The sequence below is a fragment of the Setaria viridis genome, chromosome 8 (genome assembly GCF_005286985.2).
Source record: "Setaria viridis chromosome 8, Setaria_viridis_v4.0, whole genome shotgun sequence".
Lineage (NCBI taxonomy): Eukaryota > Viridiplantae > Streptophyta > Magnoliopsida > Poales > Poaceae > Setaria > Setaria viridis.
Window position 1 is genome coordinate 28358564 of NC_048270.2, and position 23408 is coordinate 28381971.

Genomic DNA, 23408 nt, shown 5'->3' on the forward strand with positions numbered 1-23408 from the left:
AAAAAGTCCTTAGGGTGGTCGAAACAGTAGGATTCCAACTGGTGGGCACTCAGGGCTAACAGCCAACAGGGGGTCACAAAACTGATCACAACTCTCAACCCAAGTGGTAGCACTTTGCGAAAAATTTTCAGCAAGTTATTTGGGAGATTTAACACAAATTTTTTATATAAAGTTTCTGGAGTTATCATGTGGAACAACCTGAAAGATTTTATTAAAACTTGCATGGTGGAACAAGGACAGCTAGACAATCCTTAGCGCGGTGCATTTCTTTTTACAACACACACAAGCTTGGTTTTATTTCTTTAGGTTGAGAATTTTATTTCACAATGCATGCACGTCCTAGTCGTCCTCACAACCAAAATAATTTCCAAAAATCTTTGGACTTACGTGGTTAGTGCCGGTGGCAAGGCAACAATACGACTCTCACTATAATAACTAATCGAGTTGCTAGGCATCGTTTTGTACGCAACGTAGTTAGTGTACCTGCAGAAAAACACATCACAACTTGAACCTTCCATGCTAGCACTCATGAAAGCGTCCACAATCATTACCGTTCACTATAGAAACGGCACCCATGCGTTTAACACTGCATGGACAGCGCAACAACCGTGGAAATAGGTTCCTTTGAATAGAACCATATAACCCTTCGCATTCTCGTGATGCGGAATCATGCACACGTATAATAAACATAGGTGAACAACCGTGACGATAGGCTCGTTGGAATCAAACCATACCATCCTTCGCATGAATTTACATACGGAACCTGCGCATGTATAATAGATGTGGCGAAACAACCGTGATGATAGGCTCGTTGGAATCGAATGCCTATCACCCTTCGCATACTCATGATGCGGAACTCGGCACATGTATGATAAACGTGGCGACAAGTGCTGGAAGTCAGAAGATAACCAATAATTATTAGCCACCTTAAAAGACCCAAAATTCCCCTAGGGCTTCTCGCACTAAACTCATCCTTAATGAACTTACGAATTTTTCAACTCGTTTCTTGCAATTTTCAGTCAGAAAAAGTGTTTTCAGGTTTGTTGTTCTCCGTACTGTGCTTCGAGCTCTGATGCCAGCTGTGGCGGAACCGCCCAAATTAACCTGACTAAAATGCATATAAGTCGCCTGACACGCAATGATGCACTTTAAGCAAGTCAACCTGGTCGACCGTCGGATTTCATCCGATGAACCACATACACAGGATCGAGAAGCATCGCTCACACGAAGGTGAGTAGCACCGAGATTACAACATTCCATCACATTAACTTAGTTCCACAATTTATTACATCAGAGTTTCTGAAATTCAAACAAGTTGCAAGGTTAGAAAAGTCGAATAAAACAAGCGGAAGCTAAACGTCGATACATGATATCACGACGAAGCGGATCATGACATCAAAAATCCCTACTCTCGCCGTCCGAGGAGGGATCCCACTCGACTGTCCAGCCCGGAGGGAGCTGGGTAGGCCAAGTGGTGCCAGCAACCAAACTATTGACATCACCTGAAAAGATTAAGCCACAACAAGGCTGAGCAACTAATACTCAGCACGACTGACCCGTCGGGTGAACTATTTTATCAAGACCTAGACATGCAAGGCTTTTCTGGCTCTGGGTTGCTTTGCCAAAAGCGTCTACCATAGGTCCTTGCTTTCAATATTTTAGCTCAAGTTCTATGTTCTTTATCCAATCTAGATTAGCAACTTATACTAAGTAAGCATAGTTTCCAAGCAATTAAAGAACAAGCATCAACTTAATCAGGTCATCATGTTCCATCGTTACTCAGTGCAGAATAGCAATCAAGCAGTCCCAAACTGTGAGAGGTAGATGAATCGATTCGAATTTATTAACCATGCATGACAAACCTAATCTCACGACATCCGCGCACCACGAGGGGTCGCTTCATTTGTCAACCGTCCCCATCGATCCCGTAGGCACGTGTTAGGGCCAACTGCCTTTGGCATGCAATGCTCCATAATCCCGGCCTCTGAATGTTTGGGTGGTTCAAGTGTATTAGGAGAGTTACTTTCTTCTGAATGTTTTTATGTACCTCTTTCAATTTCCACTTATTTATCGTATTAGGATTTGTGCTTTTCTTTTATTCCTTTAGGTTGATTAGTTAACCAAAATGACTTCATAACCAAACAGTGTCTAAAGGCACTGATGAAATTACAGCACCTCACTTAAGCCATCACTAAGTTACTGTAAAATTTTGGGAGCCATTGGATGACTCAAAAAGGAATTACATGCATTTCATTATTAAAGGTAGTATGAGCTTAACTTTTTCTATCTCCAAAATTACAGTGCAACAGAAGGTGAAATTTAACCAGTAGGTTAAGGGTATGTTACAAGAGCTTTGATGAATTTTCCATGATTTTTGGAGAAGGATAACTATTTACTCTATTTTCCTTTTAATTAGACATGCTTAACAAGGAAGGTGTTTTTCTTTCTTATTTGCACAACAACTTATATTTTTCCTGCAAACTACACAGCAAAACAAAATTAACCCAACTAGTTTCATATTTTTCTGAGCCCTGGATCAAAACTTCTATAAAAAGGAAGATTTAATCTTAGATTCTCAAATTAAAGTTAAATCAGTGACTTCAAGTGCTAGGCCAGAGCCCTAACCATTTTTTTGAGCTTCTACATATAGAAACAAGCATCACAGAGTTGGTTTTACATTTTTCTCACTTTTCTTCTGTTTATTAGGATTTAAAAGGCTTAAACCATGATTAAAAGCATAGGATATTATTTACAACAGTAACACGGGCAAACTAATTTTTCTTAGGAACTAGATAGAGCAAGGATTCTAACAAAATTGGTTTGGCATTTTTATGATGTTTCTATGATTTACTGGGCATTTACAAAATTTAACTATATTCCTGCTTATTATTTAAAAGAAAAAGGCGTGGTAAACTTACAAGCTACCCCCTGAGTCTACGGGTTAACTACGCAGAGGTCCCTAAGTTTTGCGCCCAGGCCCCTGGAAAGAATGGGGGAGACGCAATGTCATCCCCGGGGGGCGCGCGGCGGCGGCGAGAAAATCCCCGGCGGTTCGCCGGGGATGGGGCAACAAGTGGCCGGAGGAGCGCAGGGGCTCACCTGAGCTCGGTTTGGCGGGGTTGGAGCGACGGAGATGGCCAGCGGGGGTCGGAAAGCGGCGGCGGCGACAGAGCTTTGCGGGCGGCGGTGCAGGCGGCGTTCCGGCACACCGTGGCGTCGGGGAGGCCACGGGCTGCTCGGAGACGTGCGCGGAGGGATGGCGAAGCGGGCGGAGAAGTCGCCGGAGTGCGGGGTGGCTTGGAGGTGTGACCTCCACGGGAGCCTAGCAGCGGCGCAGAGGAGAAAGCAGGGGCGCGGTTGCAGGCGGTGGCAAAGGGTGGCGTTGACGGCGAGTGTGACCCTTTTATAGGGCAGCGGTGCAGCGGAGGGTCGAGGCGGGGCTCCGGTGGCGGGAGGATAAGGCCGGGGAGCGGCGCGTGCGTGGGCGAGGCGGCCATTGGCCAGCGGCGCCATTGTGCAGGGGAGGCGGAGCTCCGGGCGTTCTCCTGCCGCGATTGGCCTCGGGTGGTGCGTGTCTGGGCGCCTCCGGTCTGTCGGGCGGGCGAAGCGGAGGGCCACCGCGGGGGTTGGGCGAGCGGGTGGAGGCGCGGGACGTCAGCGGCATGGCGGCTTCTCCGGCGGGCGGGCGAAATGCGGGTTGGGCAGAGCAGATACGCGGCAGGGGGAAGGCAAGCGCGCGGCTGGCGGTTGGCCAGCCCGGCGTTCGCCCCGTCCAGTCGCAGGCACGGGTTGGGCACCGGGGCTCGCCCTGTCGCTGTCTCACCGTGGATAGGGCGCCGGCGAGGTGCCGGTGGCCGGCAGCCGCGCGGCGCGCGGGCGAACATGCCCCGGCGCACGGGGGTCGACGCTCTTTGGGGCAGTAAGCCCGACCAGCTTTGGGAGCTCCTTTCTCAAGATTTTGCCACTCAACTTTCAAAACTCCTTTAAACAAACTTGTTCAACTCTAGACGTGGTTCAAACTTGGTTTAAGGTGGTTGTTCATATTGTGAAAGGATTTGGAGATATCTCATGCCGGAGAGGTGGAATTTCACAGGTTTAGCTATCTTTGACTCGATTTTTGGGGAACTTCTAAGTTGAATTAGACTTTAGCATTATTGAAGGAGTTTCTTTACAAACTGAGGACTTCAACTTCTATTTAGGGTATTTCTTGAGTTTAGTTTAGAAATTTGGAGGAACGCCCTCGCCAAGAGGTGCACTCTGAGCAGTTTTCCAGACTCAAGCTGTTGATGTTGTTGTGCTCAGGGGCTGAGTTGACCGTTCTACCCAACTTTGACCAAGATGTTGAACAGGTTCGGATTCGATTTGGACCTGGGTCAGTGTAACAAAGTTGGAACATACTCGAGGGACTATAACTTTTATTAAGGGCCTGACTTGATTTTAGATATGAAATCGTGAGATAACAGGTTGCAAAGTTGGAGGAAAACTTGAATTCCAGGACTTAGGGGGTTTATAGAGTTCTTTAGTACTTCGGTTTTGATTCCTGTTTTTGACTTCCTCCCACTCCGAATTAGTTAAAGTGCCTTTAACAGAAGTTGTTTGAAATTAAAAGCTTTACAACTCTTATTTGGGCAAAAATTTAAGTTTGCATATAAAATCTCAAGTTTTATTTTAAACTCCAAAAAGAGCTTCTTAGGGTTAAAATAGTCATTTCACCTCTTTACTTAGTGATTAACCACTGGTTTATATTTAAAAGCACTTAATTTAGGTAGAGTTGTTACATTCATCCTCTTCATCGCCCATCTCAACTAATTATGATACACACATGTAATCATAAATACATTGAATTAATGATTGCCTCAAGTTGAAATATACATGTAATCATAAAAGAAACTTATACATGAAAACTTATACAAATGGAGTCTTAAAAAAAAACTTATACATGGAAACTTATACACATGGAATCATGAAGAAACTTATGCATGGAAACTTATACGCAGAAACTTCTACACATGGAATCATAATAAAAAAACATATGCATGGAAACTTATACACATGGAATCCTAAAGAAACTTATACATGGAAACTTATACACATGGAATCATAATAAAGAAACTTATACACATTATTGAAATATACACATGAAATAATACATTAAATTTTCTAAGCATTTGTAGTAATTTTCCAAGCATTTATACTAATTCCTACTTAATTTCTACTATTTTTTTCTAATCTCCAAGCATTTATACTAATTTCCAAGCATTTATACTATTTTCTAAGCATTTCATCATAGATACATTTGTACTAATTTTCTAAGCATGTGTTGGAGGCCGAGGATGGGCATGGCGCGTGCGGCGAGCCGTGGGGCGATAAAGGAGGCCCGGTGGACGGAGGGGACGGCCAGGGATAAGGCAGCATCTGTAGCCGGTGTGGCAGCTGGCCAACGCTGGAGAGGGGTGGCATCGAGGGAATGACGCGCACGGAGGAGATCAGGCCACCTGTGTGGTCAATGACGATAGTGAGGTGTGTCAGGGCTGGCCGAGGGGCCGTGGCAGCGTGGCCGGGCAGGAGGACGATGGAGAGGCATGGGGAATTGCGGCGACGGAGGAGGACGGGGCAGCACAACACGTCGATGGGGTCTAGCAGCGGACGCGGCGGCCGTGGACGAGGACGTGGTGACTGGGGTGGAGCAGAGACAATGTCAACAAGGCGGCGAATCGGGGAGTGAAGTGAGGAGGAAGAAGGGGGCGATGAAGAAGATATTTATACCCCCACCCCTTCTGTCCTGGGTGAAGTTGCCAACCGAGACTAAAGGGTCTTTAGTCTTGGGTAGGGACGGTTATAGATACCAGGGTACCGTCACGGAGGATTCAGCCGACCACTAATGGGCCGGCCCAACTTGGTGAAGAAGGTAGAATCTAGGGCTCTCACAAGCAGTTGTGATCCAACTAGATGTGATCCAACTAGATCTCATCTATAGTAATCGATCAGGGGTCCTGCCATGTAACACTACCCTTGGAGTATATAAGGGGAGGTAGGGGTACCCCTAGGAGGACAACCAATCCCTCAACACAATAACCAACATCCGAGCGCAGAGCGCAATACAATCGCCCCAACACAGGACGTAGGGTATTAAGCTACACTGGCAGTCCGAACCTGTATAAATATATGTGTCTTGTGCCTTGCATTACCATCAAGTTTATAGTCTTGCGATCCTCTCTGCCTACAAATCAACCATCCGGGTATCCCCTAGGTGGACTGCCGGTCACCAAATCTGACAATTGGCATGCTAGGTAGGGGTGATAGTGAGATCATCCTAGCGAATTTGATGGTAGTAACCATCAACAAAAATAGGTGAGTCATTCTAATCACACACCAGCCTCTCATTTTCTGATTTGTGCGCACGAGTTCTGTCACCGCAATCAAGTGTTTCCCGATGTGCCGTCATACTTCCATTACACGTGCCGCGTCCTAGATGCAACTTTGTGTCAGCAAGTATCACCTTGGCCTCCATGCGTGGGTGATTCGGTTGCCTCTAGCACGTGCGTGGTGGACGGATTAGGATTCACGCATGTATTAGTGAGATTCTTTTGCTTTCATGTTTTTGTTCTATATACCCGATCCGATCTGCTACTTTATTTTATAATCTATTATTTCTTTAAGGTGGTGCAAGCATGGCTGTTTTGCCGTGCTTTGGGAAATGAAACATGGTGCTGTCCCAGGTGCGGATCAGAGCTCGAAGCTCATGCATGAGGAAGTGCGCTTGAAGGTGGGTCAACAGCATAACCACAAACGCCCTAGTGCAAGCGCAGCAACTACCTGATGGTCGCATCGACTCGGCAACAGGAAACCACGCATTGCTTCCCCTACAGCCAGCACCGCCGACCACTCCTACCACTCGGACCCGGCATCAGCTTCGTCAACAACTGCTCGGGCACGATGCTGTCTCTCCAATTCGACCATGAATCAAGCTAAGTATATATTCAATTAAATATTTATGTCTTCCGTATATCTCAATAGGCCCCAGCTTTTCTATGTCCCATGACTTCTGCCAACCAATTCGGTCACACCCTGACTTCTTATACATCTTGGTCCATCCAGTACATGGGTAGTCTGGGCTGCGCCCTATGAGTGCCTATAACATGCTCTTGCTTTCCCGCATAGTTCTGACTGCTTTGCGGCTTGTCCGTCTCTCTTAATGGTTGCTAAAGTACTAGATTAGCACACACGTTAATCTGTGAAATCTCGACTCATCTTGTGATGCCCTGTCTACAAGCTCAAGATCTTCTCTCAGCAGACTACTAACTAAGCAAGGCTAGGTGCTTAAACCTAACAGGCTAACTACCCAACAAAATTACATAGCCTACAAGAGCAGGATGCGCAATGATTTACTTTTACGCTAATTAAACTTCTGAGTTATTCAATATTCTACATTATGCTACATAATGTTTGTATTGTCCTTTTATAGCTCAGTAACCACTCGATGTGACTCCTGTTGCTCGGCCGACCTCTTTGGCTTAGGGCGAGGGGTGACTCGGCATGCTTCCAGCTGTTGGGCCGACCTCCCAAGCTTGGGGGCTTGGTGTGGGAGGCGACTCGTCATGCTTCCGCAGCTCGATTGGCTCCAAAGCTTGGGGGCTAGTGCCACAAACAACTCGGCATGCCTCCTGCCACTCGGCCGACCTCCCAGGTTTGGGGCTGGGTGCAGGAGGTGACTCGGCGTGCTTTCCGCGACCCGGCCTGCTCCTAGGCTTGGGGGCTGGGTGCCACAGACGACTCGGCGTGCCTCCTATTGCTTGGCCGACCTCCCAAGCTCGAGGCTTGGGCACCGCAGATGACTCGGTGTGCCTCCTACCGCTCGTCCAACCTCCCTAGGCTCGGGGTGGGAGGCGACTCAGCGCCTTCTTGCGACTCGGCCATCCTCCCATGCTCGGTGGTGGGCGCGAGATATTACTTGGCATGCGTCCATAGCGTTTCACAAGACAAAGACTATAAGGTCAAGGATTTTTCTTTTAGCACTGTGTAGCTTCTTGGCAACCAGACGATGAACGCACTCGGGCGAAGCTTATCCAACTCAGCATTCGCGTCAGGCTGCCATTCGGCTCCACATCACTCGGGGGCTTGATGGTTATAGATACCTGGGTACCCACATGGAGGGTCCAGCCGACCACTAATGGGCTAGCACAACTTGGTGAAGAAGGCAGAATCTAGGGCTCCCCACAAGCAGTTGTAATCCGACTAGATCTCATCTATAGTAACCGACTAGAGGTCCCACCATGTAACCCTACCCCTCGGAGTATATAAGGGCACGTAGGGGTACCCCTAGGAGGACAGCCAATCCCTCAACACAACAACCAACACCTGAGTGCAGGGCGCAATACAATACCCCCAACACAGGGTGTAGGGTATTACGCTACACTGGCGACTTGAACTTGTATAAATCTTTGTTTCTTGTACCTTGCGTTACCATCAAGTTTATGGTTTTGCGATCCTCTCTACCTAAAAAATCAACCATCTGGGTTGCCCCTAGGTGGAGTCCTGGTCACCAAATCCGACGGGTGGTAATACCACCCGGGACTAAAGGGGGGCCTTTAGTCCCTATTGCTATTACCAGATCGGACTAGCGGCCCCTCCTTTTTCGTTTCCCTTGGTGCTTATAATTGGTTTTGTAGTTTTAATTTATATATGTTTTAAGTTATTTTCTATGCTATTGTTGAACAAAAACCGAAAAATTCAATATTTTGAACATGGAAACATATATTAAATTATCAAATATATTTTGAACTACAATACATGTCCTGCAATATCGTGGAAGATTTGATCTGTCTGGTTGCTTTGTCTTGTACTCCAAGTATCTTTATGTCCTTGGCCCACACACCCTGGTCAGGCAGGCCCACTTGTTAGATCTAGCCAATATCCTGGTCGAAAGGGACCTGTGGGGTACCCATATCCCTCATATAGTTCTATAATAATTATTTTAATGCATCAAATGATTAACAAACTCTTGTATTAAATAATTTGAACATGCAAAAATGCGTTAATCGGTATATCCTATTAACTTATGTGATTAAGTTAATATTTTAACTATATAATATTGTTTATATTGATTGAATAATAATGTGATGAGCCAAAAACTCTCATAAAGGATGATCACATATAGTGCATTACATAAATGAGTTTTACACATCACTAAAATATAATAGAAAGGTTCTGATAACCATAGAGCATTACAATGTAACGTTAAAAAACTTCTTCTTGATGAAAGTTCCTTGGTCATGATCGCGACATAAGTATGGAGCCTCTTCTTTAGCTAGCATGATGCTTGGGTCAACTACGACAGCAAATGGAGGCATCCCATCAAACTAATCGTAATCATCTGAATTGTCTATTTTGTCCTCGACTCCCACAATTTTTCTTTTACTTGGAAGAACTATGTGGCACTTTGGCTCGCATGGTTTTTCTTTATCTTCTGAATTTTTCTTGGATTTGGTAGACATGTCCTTCACATAGAAACCTGATGCACATCATTCGCAAAGACGAATGGTTCATCTTTGTATCTAGTCTTGGTCAGGTCCACTATTGTCATTCCGTACTAATCTTTCGTTATGCCACCTCCAATCAGCTTGTCCCATTGGCAATGAAATAGAGGGATGTTTAGCAGTCTATATTCGAGTTCCCAGATCTCCATTATGAAACCATAATATGAGTCCTTGAGCTCATTGATGTCTATGGCATCTATACGGACACCACTATTTTGGTTGGTGCTTTTTTGGTCTTGGGCCCTCATGTAAAATGTAAAACCATTTATCTCGTAGCCTTGGAATTTCACGATTGTGCTAGAAGGTCCCCTAGCTAACCAAGCGAGTTGTTTGTGAATCGTGGAGTTACCCATAAGGTGTTGACGCAAGCAAGTAGAAAAAGTATCCATGTGATGACGTGTAATCTAGGCATCGGATTTCGTCGGGAATTAGGAAAATAGATTCTGCTTGTGTTCCTCGATATACGGAGCCACCAAGAACGATTGTTGTAGAACCGTGAAGTGTGCTTTATGGAACAAATTAATATCAGTGCTCAAACTTGATTTCCTTCCAAGGGTGCCCTTTCCACGTAGCCTCCCCTCGTGGCATGATATTGGAACCCCAATTGAATTAATTGAGTCAATAAAATCAACACAAAACTCAATGCCCTCCTCTATTTTATATCCCTTGGCGATGCTTCCTTCTGGATGGGCATGATTAAGAACATAGTTTTTTGGGACTGACATGAACCTCTCGAAAGGCGACATATTGTGCAGGAATAATGGACCAACAATAGTAATCTCTTTGACTAAGTGAACCAGATGGTGTGTCATAATATTGAAGAAGGAAGGTGGAAATACCAACTCAAAGCTGACAAGACATTGTACCACATCATTCTGTGGCTTTAGTAGCTTGGTTGGATTGATTGCCTTCTGCAAAATCGCATTGAGAAACACTAAGAGATATGGGTACCCCATGGGTCCCCACCGACCTGGGTACTGGCCAGTCCTGACAAGCGGACCCACCCGACCAGAACGTGCGAGCCAAGAAAGTGAAGATACTTAAAGCACAAGTCATGGAGGCTGAGCGATTCAAATCAGCTTGGATATTGCGGATAAATGTTGTAATCCGGCTCAGATTGCTTTCCATATAACAACCGACTAGGATTAGATCCAAACCAACTTGTAAACCTAGGTCGTCAGCCTATATAAGGCGGCCAAGGATGCCTCCCGAGGGCATTCCATCAAAGACTAAACCACGCACCAGCGCAAAGAAATACAATCCAACAAAATACATGACATAGGGTATTACTCTCCAGAGGCTTGAACCTGTCTAAACCCTCGTGTTTGTATGATCACCTTTGAGTTCTTAGTTTTGCAATTCTCTCTGCCTACAAATCAACCACATGGGTAACCTCCTAGTGGACTGCCGGGCTACTAAATCCAACAATTGGCACACCAGGTAGGGGTGATTGGGAGATCCTCCCCAGCGAACTCAATGGCATCTCACCCCGGTGTCATCTTCCCCCAGAGAATAAAGGACTTCCTTGCCAATCCAATCCAGCTCCGCTTCGGGAGCATGCTGGTGGACTCAGACTCCACCACATTCTCCGTTGACTTAGCGTTCGCTGCTAGCTCAGCATCCATCAGATCTACTTCAACGGAGTAAGGTCTTCACCCGAGTATCATCACACTGCTTGCCCAGCAGGCCGGTGATCTCTCCCTCCTCGAGAAGATTCCTAACATCCTTGCTGCAACCCGTCCACCCACACCCTCCGACCTGATCGCGGCGCTAGATCGCATTAGCAACACAATTGCTGAGTGCATCGACCTCTCCAAGGTGGCGCTACGCTCAACAAGGTCGGCACAGGGTCCTTTCCGCATCCCCTTTAGTTTGAGGAACTTGGCTGCCGTGTTTTCCGCAAAACTCGCACAGTCTTTTCAGATCCAATTTGAAGACCCACCCACACCCACCCTGTTTTCGGACTGTGGCGAATTCAAAATCCCCCGCATCATCCTGACTCCGAAGCCTTATGGAAGCGATGATGAGAGGAGCTCCACCATGCTAGATCGTGAAGCTTTCGTGGTCTCTGCTGATGATCCACCCAAGGATGGCGAAACCTCTTCTTAGGAAGCAGGTCGTAACGCCAAGAACAAGGACTGTACAATACAGCACCAACGGGAGCAAGCCGATGCCCAGCAACGCCAACAACCTACTGCTAACACAGGAGCCGAGGTGGCAGGTGACCAGTGCCGACCACCAATGATAGTGACAACACCAACCAAGATGGTGCCAGGGGTAGACGTAGGCGCCCTATGCGCGCCCATAATCTACAAGCCAACCTCAAGGAGGTTGGCCACAATGTCTTCACCACACCTTATGCTAACCTAGGGGCTACCTTTGCCAACCTAGAAAACCTTCTAGACTCGGAGCCACTCCAGCGGATATGGGCATGTATCCGCGTTGCCAATGCCCAGATCAAAGAATGGTCCCACAACCGGTCAGCATACTCCTAGTCCACATCTACCCTCTCAAAGCTGATCCACTCATAGTAGATCCGATCACCGCCGAGGTGACCATAGCAACCGCGCGGGAGGTCGGCTGGAGCCCGTCCATGAAGAAGAGGTAGAGCAACACACCAATCCACCCGCCAACGACACCAATCAACCCAACAACCATGACAACCACCGCGGTGGCAGGAAAGGTGATGGCGAGAACCGCAGCAGACAAGGTTAGCAACATGACCTCCGCGAAGAGTTACGTGTCCCCTGTGACCTCCGCGCTGACCTCAACAACCGCCACCAAGAGTGTGAAGTGGCCGAGCTCTACCACCGCGCTGAGTATGACCACGACTACGGCGCTCCCGGCGGGCTAGACCGCGACGTGGAATGGGAGGACCGCAGATGACAAGAAGAAGAGATGCGTCGCCGTGCCGACTACAACCGCATGTACGGCACCCCTAAAGATGCTTATGTCCCGCCCAGGCGCAACAACGGTGGATGCCCCAGGGCACCACCCGTCATGTACAACCTACGACCAGATGAGTGGCCTGCCTTAGGGCCGTTGAGTGGCCTGCCTCGTTTAAGCCGGTCATCAATGAAAAGTACAACGGCCGCTCTGACCCTATCATCTGGCTCAAAATGTACAGCAACACGGTGAAAGCCACCAACGACACCTACGACTAGATAGCCACCTACTTCCCGGTGGTGATGGGTCCCACCCCTCTCCAGTGGCTAGAGAACCTCCTGCCGAGTAGCATCGACAACTGGGGTTAGCTCGCTAGGGCTTTCAACCAGGACTACCAGGCTAACTACATCCAACCTGGCAACACGGAGAATCTTGGGCAAGTCCACCAGCGGAAGAACGAAACTCTCTGAGAGTACGTCAACCGCTTCTTTGAGAATCGCAACAGGCTGGCTGGCATCAAGAACTGCGACATCATCTGGTACTTCCACTCCGGCCTGATGAACTGCAACATGTTCTGCAAGCTAAATGTGGCTGCCCCCAAGACGGTCGGGCATATGATGCAGCTCATCAACGTTCAGGCCGACATAGAGGAGGCGGTGCAAATACAGTTCTAGGGCAGCAAGCATCACCAGAACGACGACCATGATCTGCCAACCTATGATGAACACCAAGCACGATCGAAGTCCTCCCGACTTCAAAAAAAGGGCCCTCGAGGTCCTCACTGCTGAAGCCGAACCCGCCAGACCAACCACCTTCCTCTCAAAAGAGTTTGATGACACTCTCAATGCTCCATGCCCATTCCATAAGGATGCACATCACAATCTTTGGGACTGCACAGTCCTCAAGAAAGAGCTCGGCACCCTGGTAGAGTACAAGCGACCCCACCGCAACGACTACCGTAGGGAAGACAATTGTCGCAACAACCACTACCGTGATGACCGTGGCGACCGTCGCCGCGACGACCGTCGCCGCGACGACCGCGACCACCACCATTATCATTGCAATGATCATGACCGCCACCACGATGACCGCGACGACCGCCGACATAATGACCGCAACGATCAGCACTGGAAGGAGCACTGTGACCAGTCAAACCCAGGCACCGATCAGAACGGGGAGTTCCAACAAGCAAACTGTCAAGTCAACATCATTGTCAGATGGCCCTAAGGTGCTCTGCAGCAACCGTAAACACAAGTTGCACCAGTGAGAGGTGCACTTCATCTCCATACGGCCAGTCCAGTATCTGCGCTAGCCAGAGCAGCCCATAACCTTCTGGGAAGATCATTGGGTATACATTCCAGATCCTAGGTCCTACCCGTTGGTGGTCTGCCCGACCATAGATCGGGCCCTCCTCCCCAAAGTGCTAATTGACGGTGGCAATATACTCAACATCATCTTCACCAAAACCCTGAAGTGCATGTACTTCAATTTTGACCGGCTCCAGCCCTGTGAAGACCCCTTCTACGTCATCGTGCCTAGAAAAGGATCCTATACTATTGGCCGAGTTGTTTTGCCAATCACCTTTGGCACGCCCGACAACTACCGTACGGAACACCTCACCTTTGAGGTGGCCAACTTCAAGACTTCCTACCATGCCATCTTTGGTAGGCCCATGCTCACAAGGTTCATGGCGATTCCGCATCACACCTACCTCATCCTCAAGATGCCGGCCCCAAACGGTATCCTCTCCATCTATGGTGGCCGTGAGACGTCATACAAGTGTGACACAGAGGCAGTACAAGTCGCTAAAGTCCTGGAGTACTCAGTCAAAGCCACCTCCATTCTCGCCGAGTCCCAGAAGGTGGGCCAGGACCAGCTCATGATCCCGGAGATGGAGCCAACACCCACAGTGCTATAGCCCAACCTCAAGGTCAAGTTCTGCCTTAGCCTGGAAGACCCCTCCAAGACAGCCCTCATAGGGTCCGACCTCTCTGCCAAATAGGAACTCGCACTCACAAATTTCCTCTGAGACAACTCGGACATATTCATGTGGAAGCCATCCGATATGCCCAGTGTCCTGCGGGAGCTGGCGGAGCACTCCTTGGACTTGAGCAAGATAGCAAGACCGGTCAAGCAAAAGCTTCGCCATTTTGCCTAAGATCGCAAGGAAGCCATTAGGGTAGAACTCAATAAGCTCTTAGCTGCAGGATTCATCCATGAATGTAAGCACCTTGACTGGTTAGCAAATTCAGTCCTTGTAAAAAAGAAAACTGGAGAATGGAGAATGTGTATCAACTACACCAATCTCAATAGGCACTGCCCTAAGGAACCCTTTCCTCTTCCGCGCATCGACCAGGTCATAGACTCTATGGCGGGAGCACCCATTGTGCTTCCTCGACTGTTACTCAGGCTATCACTAGTTCGCCCTCAATCCTGCTGACCAAGACAGAACGGTGTTCATAACGTCCTTCGACATCTACTGCTACAATACCATGACCTTTGGGTTAAAAAACATCGACGCTACCTACTAGAAGGCAATTCAGGGTTGCCTCACAAAACAGCTACACAAGAACATCAAGGCCTACGTCGACGATGTGGTTGTCAAGACTAAGGATGAGGAGAACCTCATAGCCGACCTCGTAGAAACCTTCGATGACCTCCAAGCCTATTGCTGGAAACTCAACCCAGGCAAATGTGTCTTCGGTGTTCCATTAGGAAAGCTCCTGGGCTTCATGGTCAGCCAGTGCGGCATCAAAGCCAACCCCGTCAAGGTTGACGCAATCAGAAACATGGTGAAACTAGCTAGGAAGAAAGATGTCATGAAGCTTATCGGCATGATGCAGCCCTCGGCTGCTTCATCAGCAAACTCGGCGAAAAGGGACTGCCCTTCTTCAAGCTACTCAAAAAGGCGGACAAGTTCAAGTGGGATGATGAGGCCAGCAAGGCACTCGAAGAACTCAAAGCTTTCCTTACCATTCCACCAGTCATGATGGTCCCGGCTGACCAAGAAACGCTACAACTATAATCTCTACAACGACGCACGTTGTTAGCACCGTGCTAGTTGCGAAACACGAAGAGCCTGACCACGCACACATGGTGTAGAGACTGGTCTACTACATCAGTGTCACACCCAGATTTAAAACAAAACCAAGTGCTACCTATATGTATGCTAGGATCTAGTTTCATACATATAGTGACATCATTAGTGAATAACAGCAACAGTATCACATAAAGAATACAAATAAATACTTACGAGTCTATCAAAGATACATAGCTTAAATTCTGGAAACGGAGGCTCCAAACTTCACAGGCAATCGATTGGGGGCTGCATACGCCTAGAACTTAGCTTCATCTTCAGAAAACTTCACACACCTTCCTCTTCTGAGCAGCAGTAAGCAAAGGTGAGTACACTTATGGTTAGTACTCAGCAAGGCCACAAGAAATAACCAGAATAACGATTTAAGTCCATCTTCAAGTTTATTAATGATGTGAAGGTCTTGGCCGCTCTTGACCGTGAGCACGGCTGATATATCAGTTTTACACTCTACAGAGGTTGTACATCTTTACCCACAAGTTGCGCAAAAATTTAGAAGAACTTTGGACCCAACCTGCTGTGCTAATCAGGCACTCATCACACTACTGAGGTGTGACTGCATAGGGATGCTACGAGGCCTTTACAAATATTCGCTAGTAAGTGGTAACCCGCTAAGGTTTCGGTGTCTGGTGTGCATAAACCTCCCTTGTAGGCATAGGGTCTTAGCAAAGCTCCCTTCCCAAGAGGACCGGGTTATACAACGACTCAATCCCTCCTCTTGCCCTTTCGGTAAGATTACCCCAGACTAGAGTCTCTAATTAATTAGCCAAGACTAGAGCCATGTAGTTCTTATGGTTGCACTGTTTTCCTGAGTGATCATTCCATATGTTCCAATTAAAATTATCATGATATTATAAACACAGCATAGGTAGAAGGATAGTTAGGGACACTTGCCTTTCTCCAACGAAAAGTTACTCTTACTACTCTTCAGCTCTTGTTCTCTTGAAACTCTTAATCTTTAAATCTTTCAAAAAGCAATCCTTCTACTCAAAGCAGTCATCAGCACAAACATAAACCAAACAAATAACTACAACTAAGAACAACACCGAAACAAAAGGAAAGCTTTAAAAGAGCGTACTAAAGGATATGGCTAAATTCTAGGATCACGCAAACATAGGAAACGCTAAGAACGGAACTATGGTCGACAAGGCAAAACTATCGAGAGGTTTGATTTATAAAAGAAATAAAAAGACTATATGCTTGATCCATTTTAATTAAATAAAACATGCACATAAATTATTTTGGAGAAATACCCTATTTGGAATTAAGCAAGTTATATTTAATCATTAAAAACATGATAAACTTAATCATATTTTATTTGTAAATATTCAAGTACAAGTTATGCAAATTTTACTTTAGGAACACACAGTATGTATAAGACATCTAATCGAATAACTTTGTATTTCGTGTACAACTAAACATATTAATACTGAAAATGCATTTATAATATCATTAAGCATATTAACTTTATTTATGAAAACCGATGTATAACACTAGATATATTTTATTTAGAAAAGCCAGTTATAAATAGGAATTAATCAATTAAATGTTAGTTTATGAAAACCGGGATAGAACCTAATCAACTTTTATTTAGAAAAGTAATTGAATAAGAATTAGTCAAGTTCACATTTAATTTTGATTTTAAAAACAAGCAACATGTAAACACACATTGCTAGCGCATAAATTACGGTGAAACGAACGAGAACAACACAAACAGACTACTCTAGAGCGTAGAAGAAAAGCGTAAACTATGTTTTAGGAAAGACTAGTCTACAAAGAGAGCAACTAGGTTGCAGGGATAACAAACTAGTCAAAGCTAAACTGAACTAGTTGACAAAGAAACTACTAACAAGATTGGCTCTAAAGAGATGGCTGCGAAAGGTTTGGCCATAAAGAACATAGCTGACTCACAAAGAGACAACTAGGATATAGGATAGCTATGAACTGGATATAGGATTGTAAGAGAAATAGGGACAAGCATGATCAGACTACTAGGCAGAACAGAAACACTAAGATAAACTATTTGGATCACTAAAACATTCAATTTGTGCTTCAAAGCAAAAGCTTGGTTAGATTTATGAAAGAAACATGGTCTGGAACTAGAAAGATCTAAAGCTTTACAAAGACTAGATCTTCAGAAGAGATACTGGGCTAAGGCTGACAAAGAACAACTATCGAACAATTTATGTTTACGAGAGCACAAAAGACTAGATGCTAGGTTTATTTTAATTTGCAAAACATATGCAAAGGATATTTCAGAAAGAAAATACCCTAAGTTGGAATTAATGCAATTTATACTTTACTTGCAAAGATCGAGGTAAACCCTAGTCAAGTTTTATTCATAAATGTCCATGTATAAATTATACCAATTACACACTTAACTTTAGCAAGGTGAGAACAACTAATCGAATAAACACAAATGTCGTGTTGGCTAAACAAACTTTATTTAGAAAACACATTTTATATTGAAATTAGTCATTTTATCAGTACTTAAGAAAAAACCGAGTTATAACTTAACCATATTTTAATTACAAATATTGAAGTATAGATTATACAATTTAACATTTGACTTTAGAAAGGCTAAACTATATGAAACACCTAAAAGTATGCTTTATGATTCAAGTGGATCAAATTGTTATTGAAAAACATATTCACATTGGTATTAATCATGTTAAGATTTATTTATAAAAGCCTGGTGTAAAAACCTAATCAACTTTTATTTAGAAAAGTTGATTCAATGTTGAACATTTATCAAATTAAGTGTGATTATGAAAAGCCGGGGTACAAGTTTATATTAATTTGATTTAGAAAACTAAATTAAATGGTATTAGTCAAGTTAATATTGATTATGAAAAACCGATGTAAACCCTACTTAAATTCTCATTAAGAAAAGGCATTCATACAGGTATTAATATTAAATTTATTTTTAAAGACATGCACGATGGAAAGCATTACCACTATTGTTTAATTTATGTTATCATGAATCTAACGCAACTTGAACGGATTAAAACGGAGCTAAAACATAGGTTCTATGAGCTAAACAAGATTAGAAGGACCTAGATGTGATTGGACGGCAATTCATTATTCTCGGAAAGCATGTTCTTTCCAATTTTCAATATCCCATTTTTTTGCCTTCCATTGTAGCATTTAGTGCTACCCCTCTTTTTATGCCCCTGCTTGCAATCTGGGTACAATAATTTTTTGTGATTATCAATCGTACACTGCAACTTTTCTGATTCGCAATCTTTTTGTGCATCCCGTAGCACCAGGCCAAGATCATCAATAGGGTCATCTTCTGCATACTCTTCTTTGTCAGCCTCGCCTATTGTAGTATCTGGAAAGGTTTGAATTGCAGCCTAGTTTGGAATGTTGTTATTATTCTATTGTTCTTCGCCATCTTCCATTATAACTCTTCTTTCGCCGTGCTGGTCCAAACCAAATAGTTAGGCATGAAACCGTAACTAAACAAGTGGTTGTGAAGAGTCCGCTAGGAAGAGTAGTTCTTCTTGTTACCGCATTGGAAGCATGGACAACATATGAATCCCTTTTCTAGTTTGTTGGCTTTGACCACTTTGAGAAAATAATGCAAGCCATCAACGAACTCCTTGGTCTATTTATCCGCGTAGTAGATCCATTGCCAGTCCATCTGCAGGTTGTTATCAGGAAAATGGACATAGGGCTTCGTATTAGATAAAGAACTTGATCAATATTAGGTAGGGGAAAAATAGAGTAAATGTGTTTATAATATTTAGTCATTGCAATAAACATGTGATAAATAAAATATTGGTCAAAGGAATAGAATTATTGTTAAATTAGAGTGACATAAAAATTACACCAGTCAAGCTTCTTATCATTCACTAGTTTGACAAAAAGAAAAATGATAGAATTTTGGAACAAGACAACAAAGATACACTAAAGACTACAGACACTCCTTAGTGGACTTCACGGAGTCAAGAATCCTAAAATAATTGTAGAACAGAGCAGAATGTTCACCCTCAAAGCCATCACTGTGGTGACGGTTGCTCCCATCTAGGTTGTTTCGTGGACTACACCTAATAACCAGAATGCAGAGCCACCTCCGCTCCTCCAATACCAGAGAATAGTGTAAGAACATTCATACCATGTGCAGACACTATTCTCTGGGATTGGAGGAGCAGAGGTGGTATATCCATTGCCCATCCATCTGCATCGTATTACGTGAAAATGAACATAGAGCTTCATATTAGATAAAGAACTTGATCAATATTAGGTAGGGAAAAAATAGAGTAAATGTGTTTATAATATTTAGTCCTTCCAATAAACATGAGATAAGTAAATTATTGGAAAAAATAGAATGCATGTTAAATTAGAGTGACATTAAAATTACACCGGTCAACCTTCATATCATTCACTAGTTCAACAAAAGAAAAAATTCTATAATTCTGGAATAGGATAACAAAGATACACCAAAGACTACAGACGTTCCATGGAGGACCGCACGGAGTCAAGAAAATGGCTGAATATCATAAAAGAATCTTGAAATAGTTGGCCATTCGCCTTTTGGAGCCACATTTTCTTAATAGAAGTATGATGGCCTAGTAGCCTGTCGAGGCAAAAGATCTGTTCACTGAGCATGACCCATCCGGCAAGCCAAAACCAACCAAAAACTAATGGGTCAAGGTCAGTGAACAGATCCATGCTTGAAAAGGCTATTGGGCCACCATACTTCTATTAAGAAAATGTGGCTCCAAAAGGCGAATGGACAACTATTTCAAGATTCCTTTATGATATTCAGCCAGAGTTTGTGGACTCAAAGTTTTTCTGTTGTACCATTATTTTAGGATTCTTGATTCCGTGAAATCCTCTACGAAGTGTTTGTAGTCTTTATTGTAGCTTTGTTATCTTATTCTAATAGAATTTTTCGTTCATGTCACTCGAATTTGCATGCAAACTATCCAAAAAATTGTAGCAAGGACCAAATTCTATTTCCTTGACCTATAATTTATTTGCCTCATTTTTATTGGAAGGACTAAATATTATAAACACACTTACTCTATTTTTTTCATACATGTTCTTTATCTAATACGAAACATATATAACAAGCAAGCTTAACATTAAATTGTAGCTCAAAACATGCATAAATAAAAAATCTCTCCATTCTACCTAACTTATTCTAAAAAACTCAATTTCTCTCTATCTCTAGAGCATAAAATAAAGTATAATAACAATAAATGAAGGGATGATGAAGTAGCTAACCTTTACAACACTTTGCATGAGTGAAATCTCCACGAAATTGAGGAAAAAAATCGGGCAGCACCACCCTCCTAAGCTTGAAGCCTCGCCATAGAGAAGGAGCTTCAGTCTGATGAGTGGCCCGGGCTCGGCAAGGAAGAAGGAATTTTTTTAGCGTAGGCGTTTAGTCCCGGTTGGTGTTTCCAACCGCGACTAAATGCCCCACCAGATTCCCTCATCGTTTCTAGCAGTTTCTAGCCGTTACAACCGGGACTAAAGCTCCCACCGAAGGTGGATCCGGCAGCACCACGTACCCTAAGCTTGAAGCCTCGCCATAGAGAAAGAGCCTGAGCTCTCGGTCTGATGAGTGGCTCGGGCTCGGCAAGGAAGAAGGGGATTTTTATAGCGCGAGCGTTTAGTCCCGGTTGGTGTTTCCAACAGCGACTAAATGCCCCACCAGATTCCCATGTCATTTCTAGCAGTTTCTAGCCGTTACAACCGGGACTAAAGCTCCCACCGGATGTGGCTGTCGGTGGTGGCCGTTTGACCCGGGACTAAAGCTTTTTTAGTCCGGGTCCAAAAATGATCGAGACATATGTAGCTAGATGGAAGGTTATTTCTCTACCAGTGCTCCCTCCCTCCCCTCCCCCCTAGGTGTGGTGGCTAGGAAATCACAAAAACGTGAGGGGTAGTACTTGATGAGGCAGAGGTCTACCAGTGCTAGCTCTACCTCTAGCTGGTGGGTGGCGGATACGGAGAAGATGCTCGAGCAGGCCGACCCATCGGTGGAGATGGCGCGGAGGAACCATCGGTGGAGATGGCGCGGAGGAACCAGCGCTCCATCTATCTGGTGCCAGAGTTTATCAAGAAGCTGAGCAATAGCAATGCCTACCGGCCGCATTTTATATCGTTGGGCCCTTACCACCGTGGCGAGCCCCATCTCCTGCCCATGGAGGAGCACAAGCGGCTGGCGGTGCTGCACATGGTTAAGCAGGCCAATAAACCTCTACAAGAGTTCGTCGCGGTAATCGAGGACGTGTTGGATGAGCTCCAGGGCGCCTCTGGTGACCTCGACGACAAATGGCGTGGAGCGAACAAGGGTCGGTTCATGGAGATGATGGTTGAGGATGGCTGCTTCGTGTTGGAGTTTATAAGGGCACAAGCAATCCGATCTGAGGGGAAAGTGAATTAGGATTACGCGGGCAACGACCCCATCTTCAGTGTGAGCAGCAGCCGTACTCTCTGGGCGACCATGCGGAGAGCCACGATTGCCATGGAAAACCAACTACCTCTAGGCTCTAGCCGTTCTGCAGAGGTTCCTAGCTGTTCAGCGTGGCACGTCCCCGGTACGTCCTTTTTCTTCCCCCCTGAGGCTCTTTGCTTTTTTAATGGATTTTTTAACAGAAGGCTCTCTGCTTTGATTCAGAGCTTAATTGTTGTGATATATTTTTTTAAGTACGTCACCAAACTAAAACACACTAACAAATATAACGGCCATTCATACATTTTACTCTGGAGCTTTTTTTTTATCAAATAGATCATAGCTCTAGACATTATGGTATTAGACGGCCCAAATAAGAAATCATAGACCTAGTGTCTTTTCCACAGGCCTGGTTCGTAGTCTCTAATTTTTTGTGGAAGGGCAAACCAAGCGGCGCTCAACTGATATCGAACCTTTCGAGTCGTCGACTCGGCATGGGTGCATATTTTCCTCGATTTGTTCCAGAATTTAATCACTGCTATACTTTCAGTGGTAGGCGACGTACCCGTCGACAGCGAGGCGCATGCGGTGACATCATCAATCTCAAGATTTGCCGGCTCAGTCTCTTCCAGGTACAATTGCATGTGTGTAATCATATGGGTGTGAACGTGCGTGCCTACTGTGTTTAAAAAAAGCGAAACAAGATTTCCACTTTTATTAACAATCAGCCCGTTGAATTCCTAGGCAAGCTCATCCACGAGGCCCATTTCACGTCCGAATGTGTGGAGAATATCTAAGCTTCTAACACTTTGTTTCAGTGGTGACCACAGAGCGCTAGAGAGATCAACTCCATGGTGGTGTGACATCTTCTGAATGGCCCACGCTTTGAGGACATGGAAATCCTAGGCCTCCACTTTCTGGGCATTCTTCACAAAGGCTATTGTAGCATCAGTCCGCATTGGGAAGGGATGGATATACATCATCCTCGCACGCCCTGTGCAGTTGAGCTGAACGAAGCGGGGATCCAGTTCAAGAAGAGCAACACCGACAGCATCCACGACGTCGACTTCAAGAATGGCGCGCTCAGCATGAAGGTGTTCAAGTTCTACGACAGCACGGAGCTTGAGCTCCTCAACCTGATGGCATTTGAGTGGCTGCACCCCCATGCCAAACACGACGTGAGGTCCTGCATATCCTTTCTTGACAACATTATCGAGTCGGAGAGAGATGTGGCACTTCTAAGATCCCAAGGGCTCATCGAGAACTAGATCTGCAGCGACAAGAAGGTGGTGCAGTTGTTCAACACCGTCAACAATGTTCGTCTCAAACGAATTTAACACTGAACAGATTTAGGGTTACAAAGGAAACAATGCTCTCTTTCAATTGAAAAAGTGAACTCCCTTTACAATTGGGTTGGGCTCCCCTTTTATAGGGATTGTTGGCCTACTTTACATTCCTAAAATACCCTTATTCGACCACT

At 45.1% G+C, this 23408-nt stretch overlaps 1 protein-coding gene across 1 annotated transcript in view; it reads left to right on the plus strand.

The window, feature by feature from the left end:
• Positions 1-23408, plus strand: part of LOC140220270 (uncharacterized) — a 46873-nt gene that overhangs the window by 22733 nt on the left and 732 nt on the right. The window contains exons 2-4 of the mRNA XM_072290288.1: positions 10573-10587; positions 21604-21873; positions 22881-23180. Of these exons, the coding sequence (XP_072146389.1) occupies positions 10573-10587; positions 21604-21873; positions 22881-23180 (585 nt within the window). The remainder of the gene's footprint in view (positions 1-10572; positions 10588-21603; positions 21874-22880; positions 23181-23408) is intronic.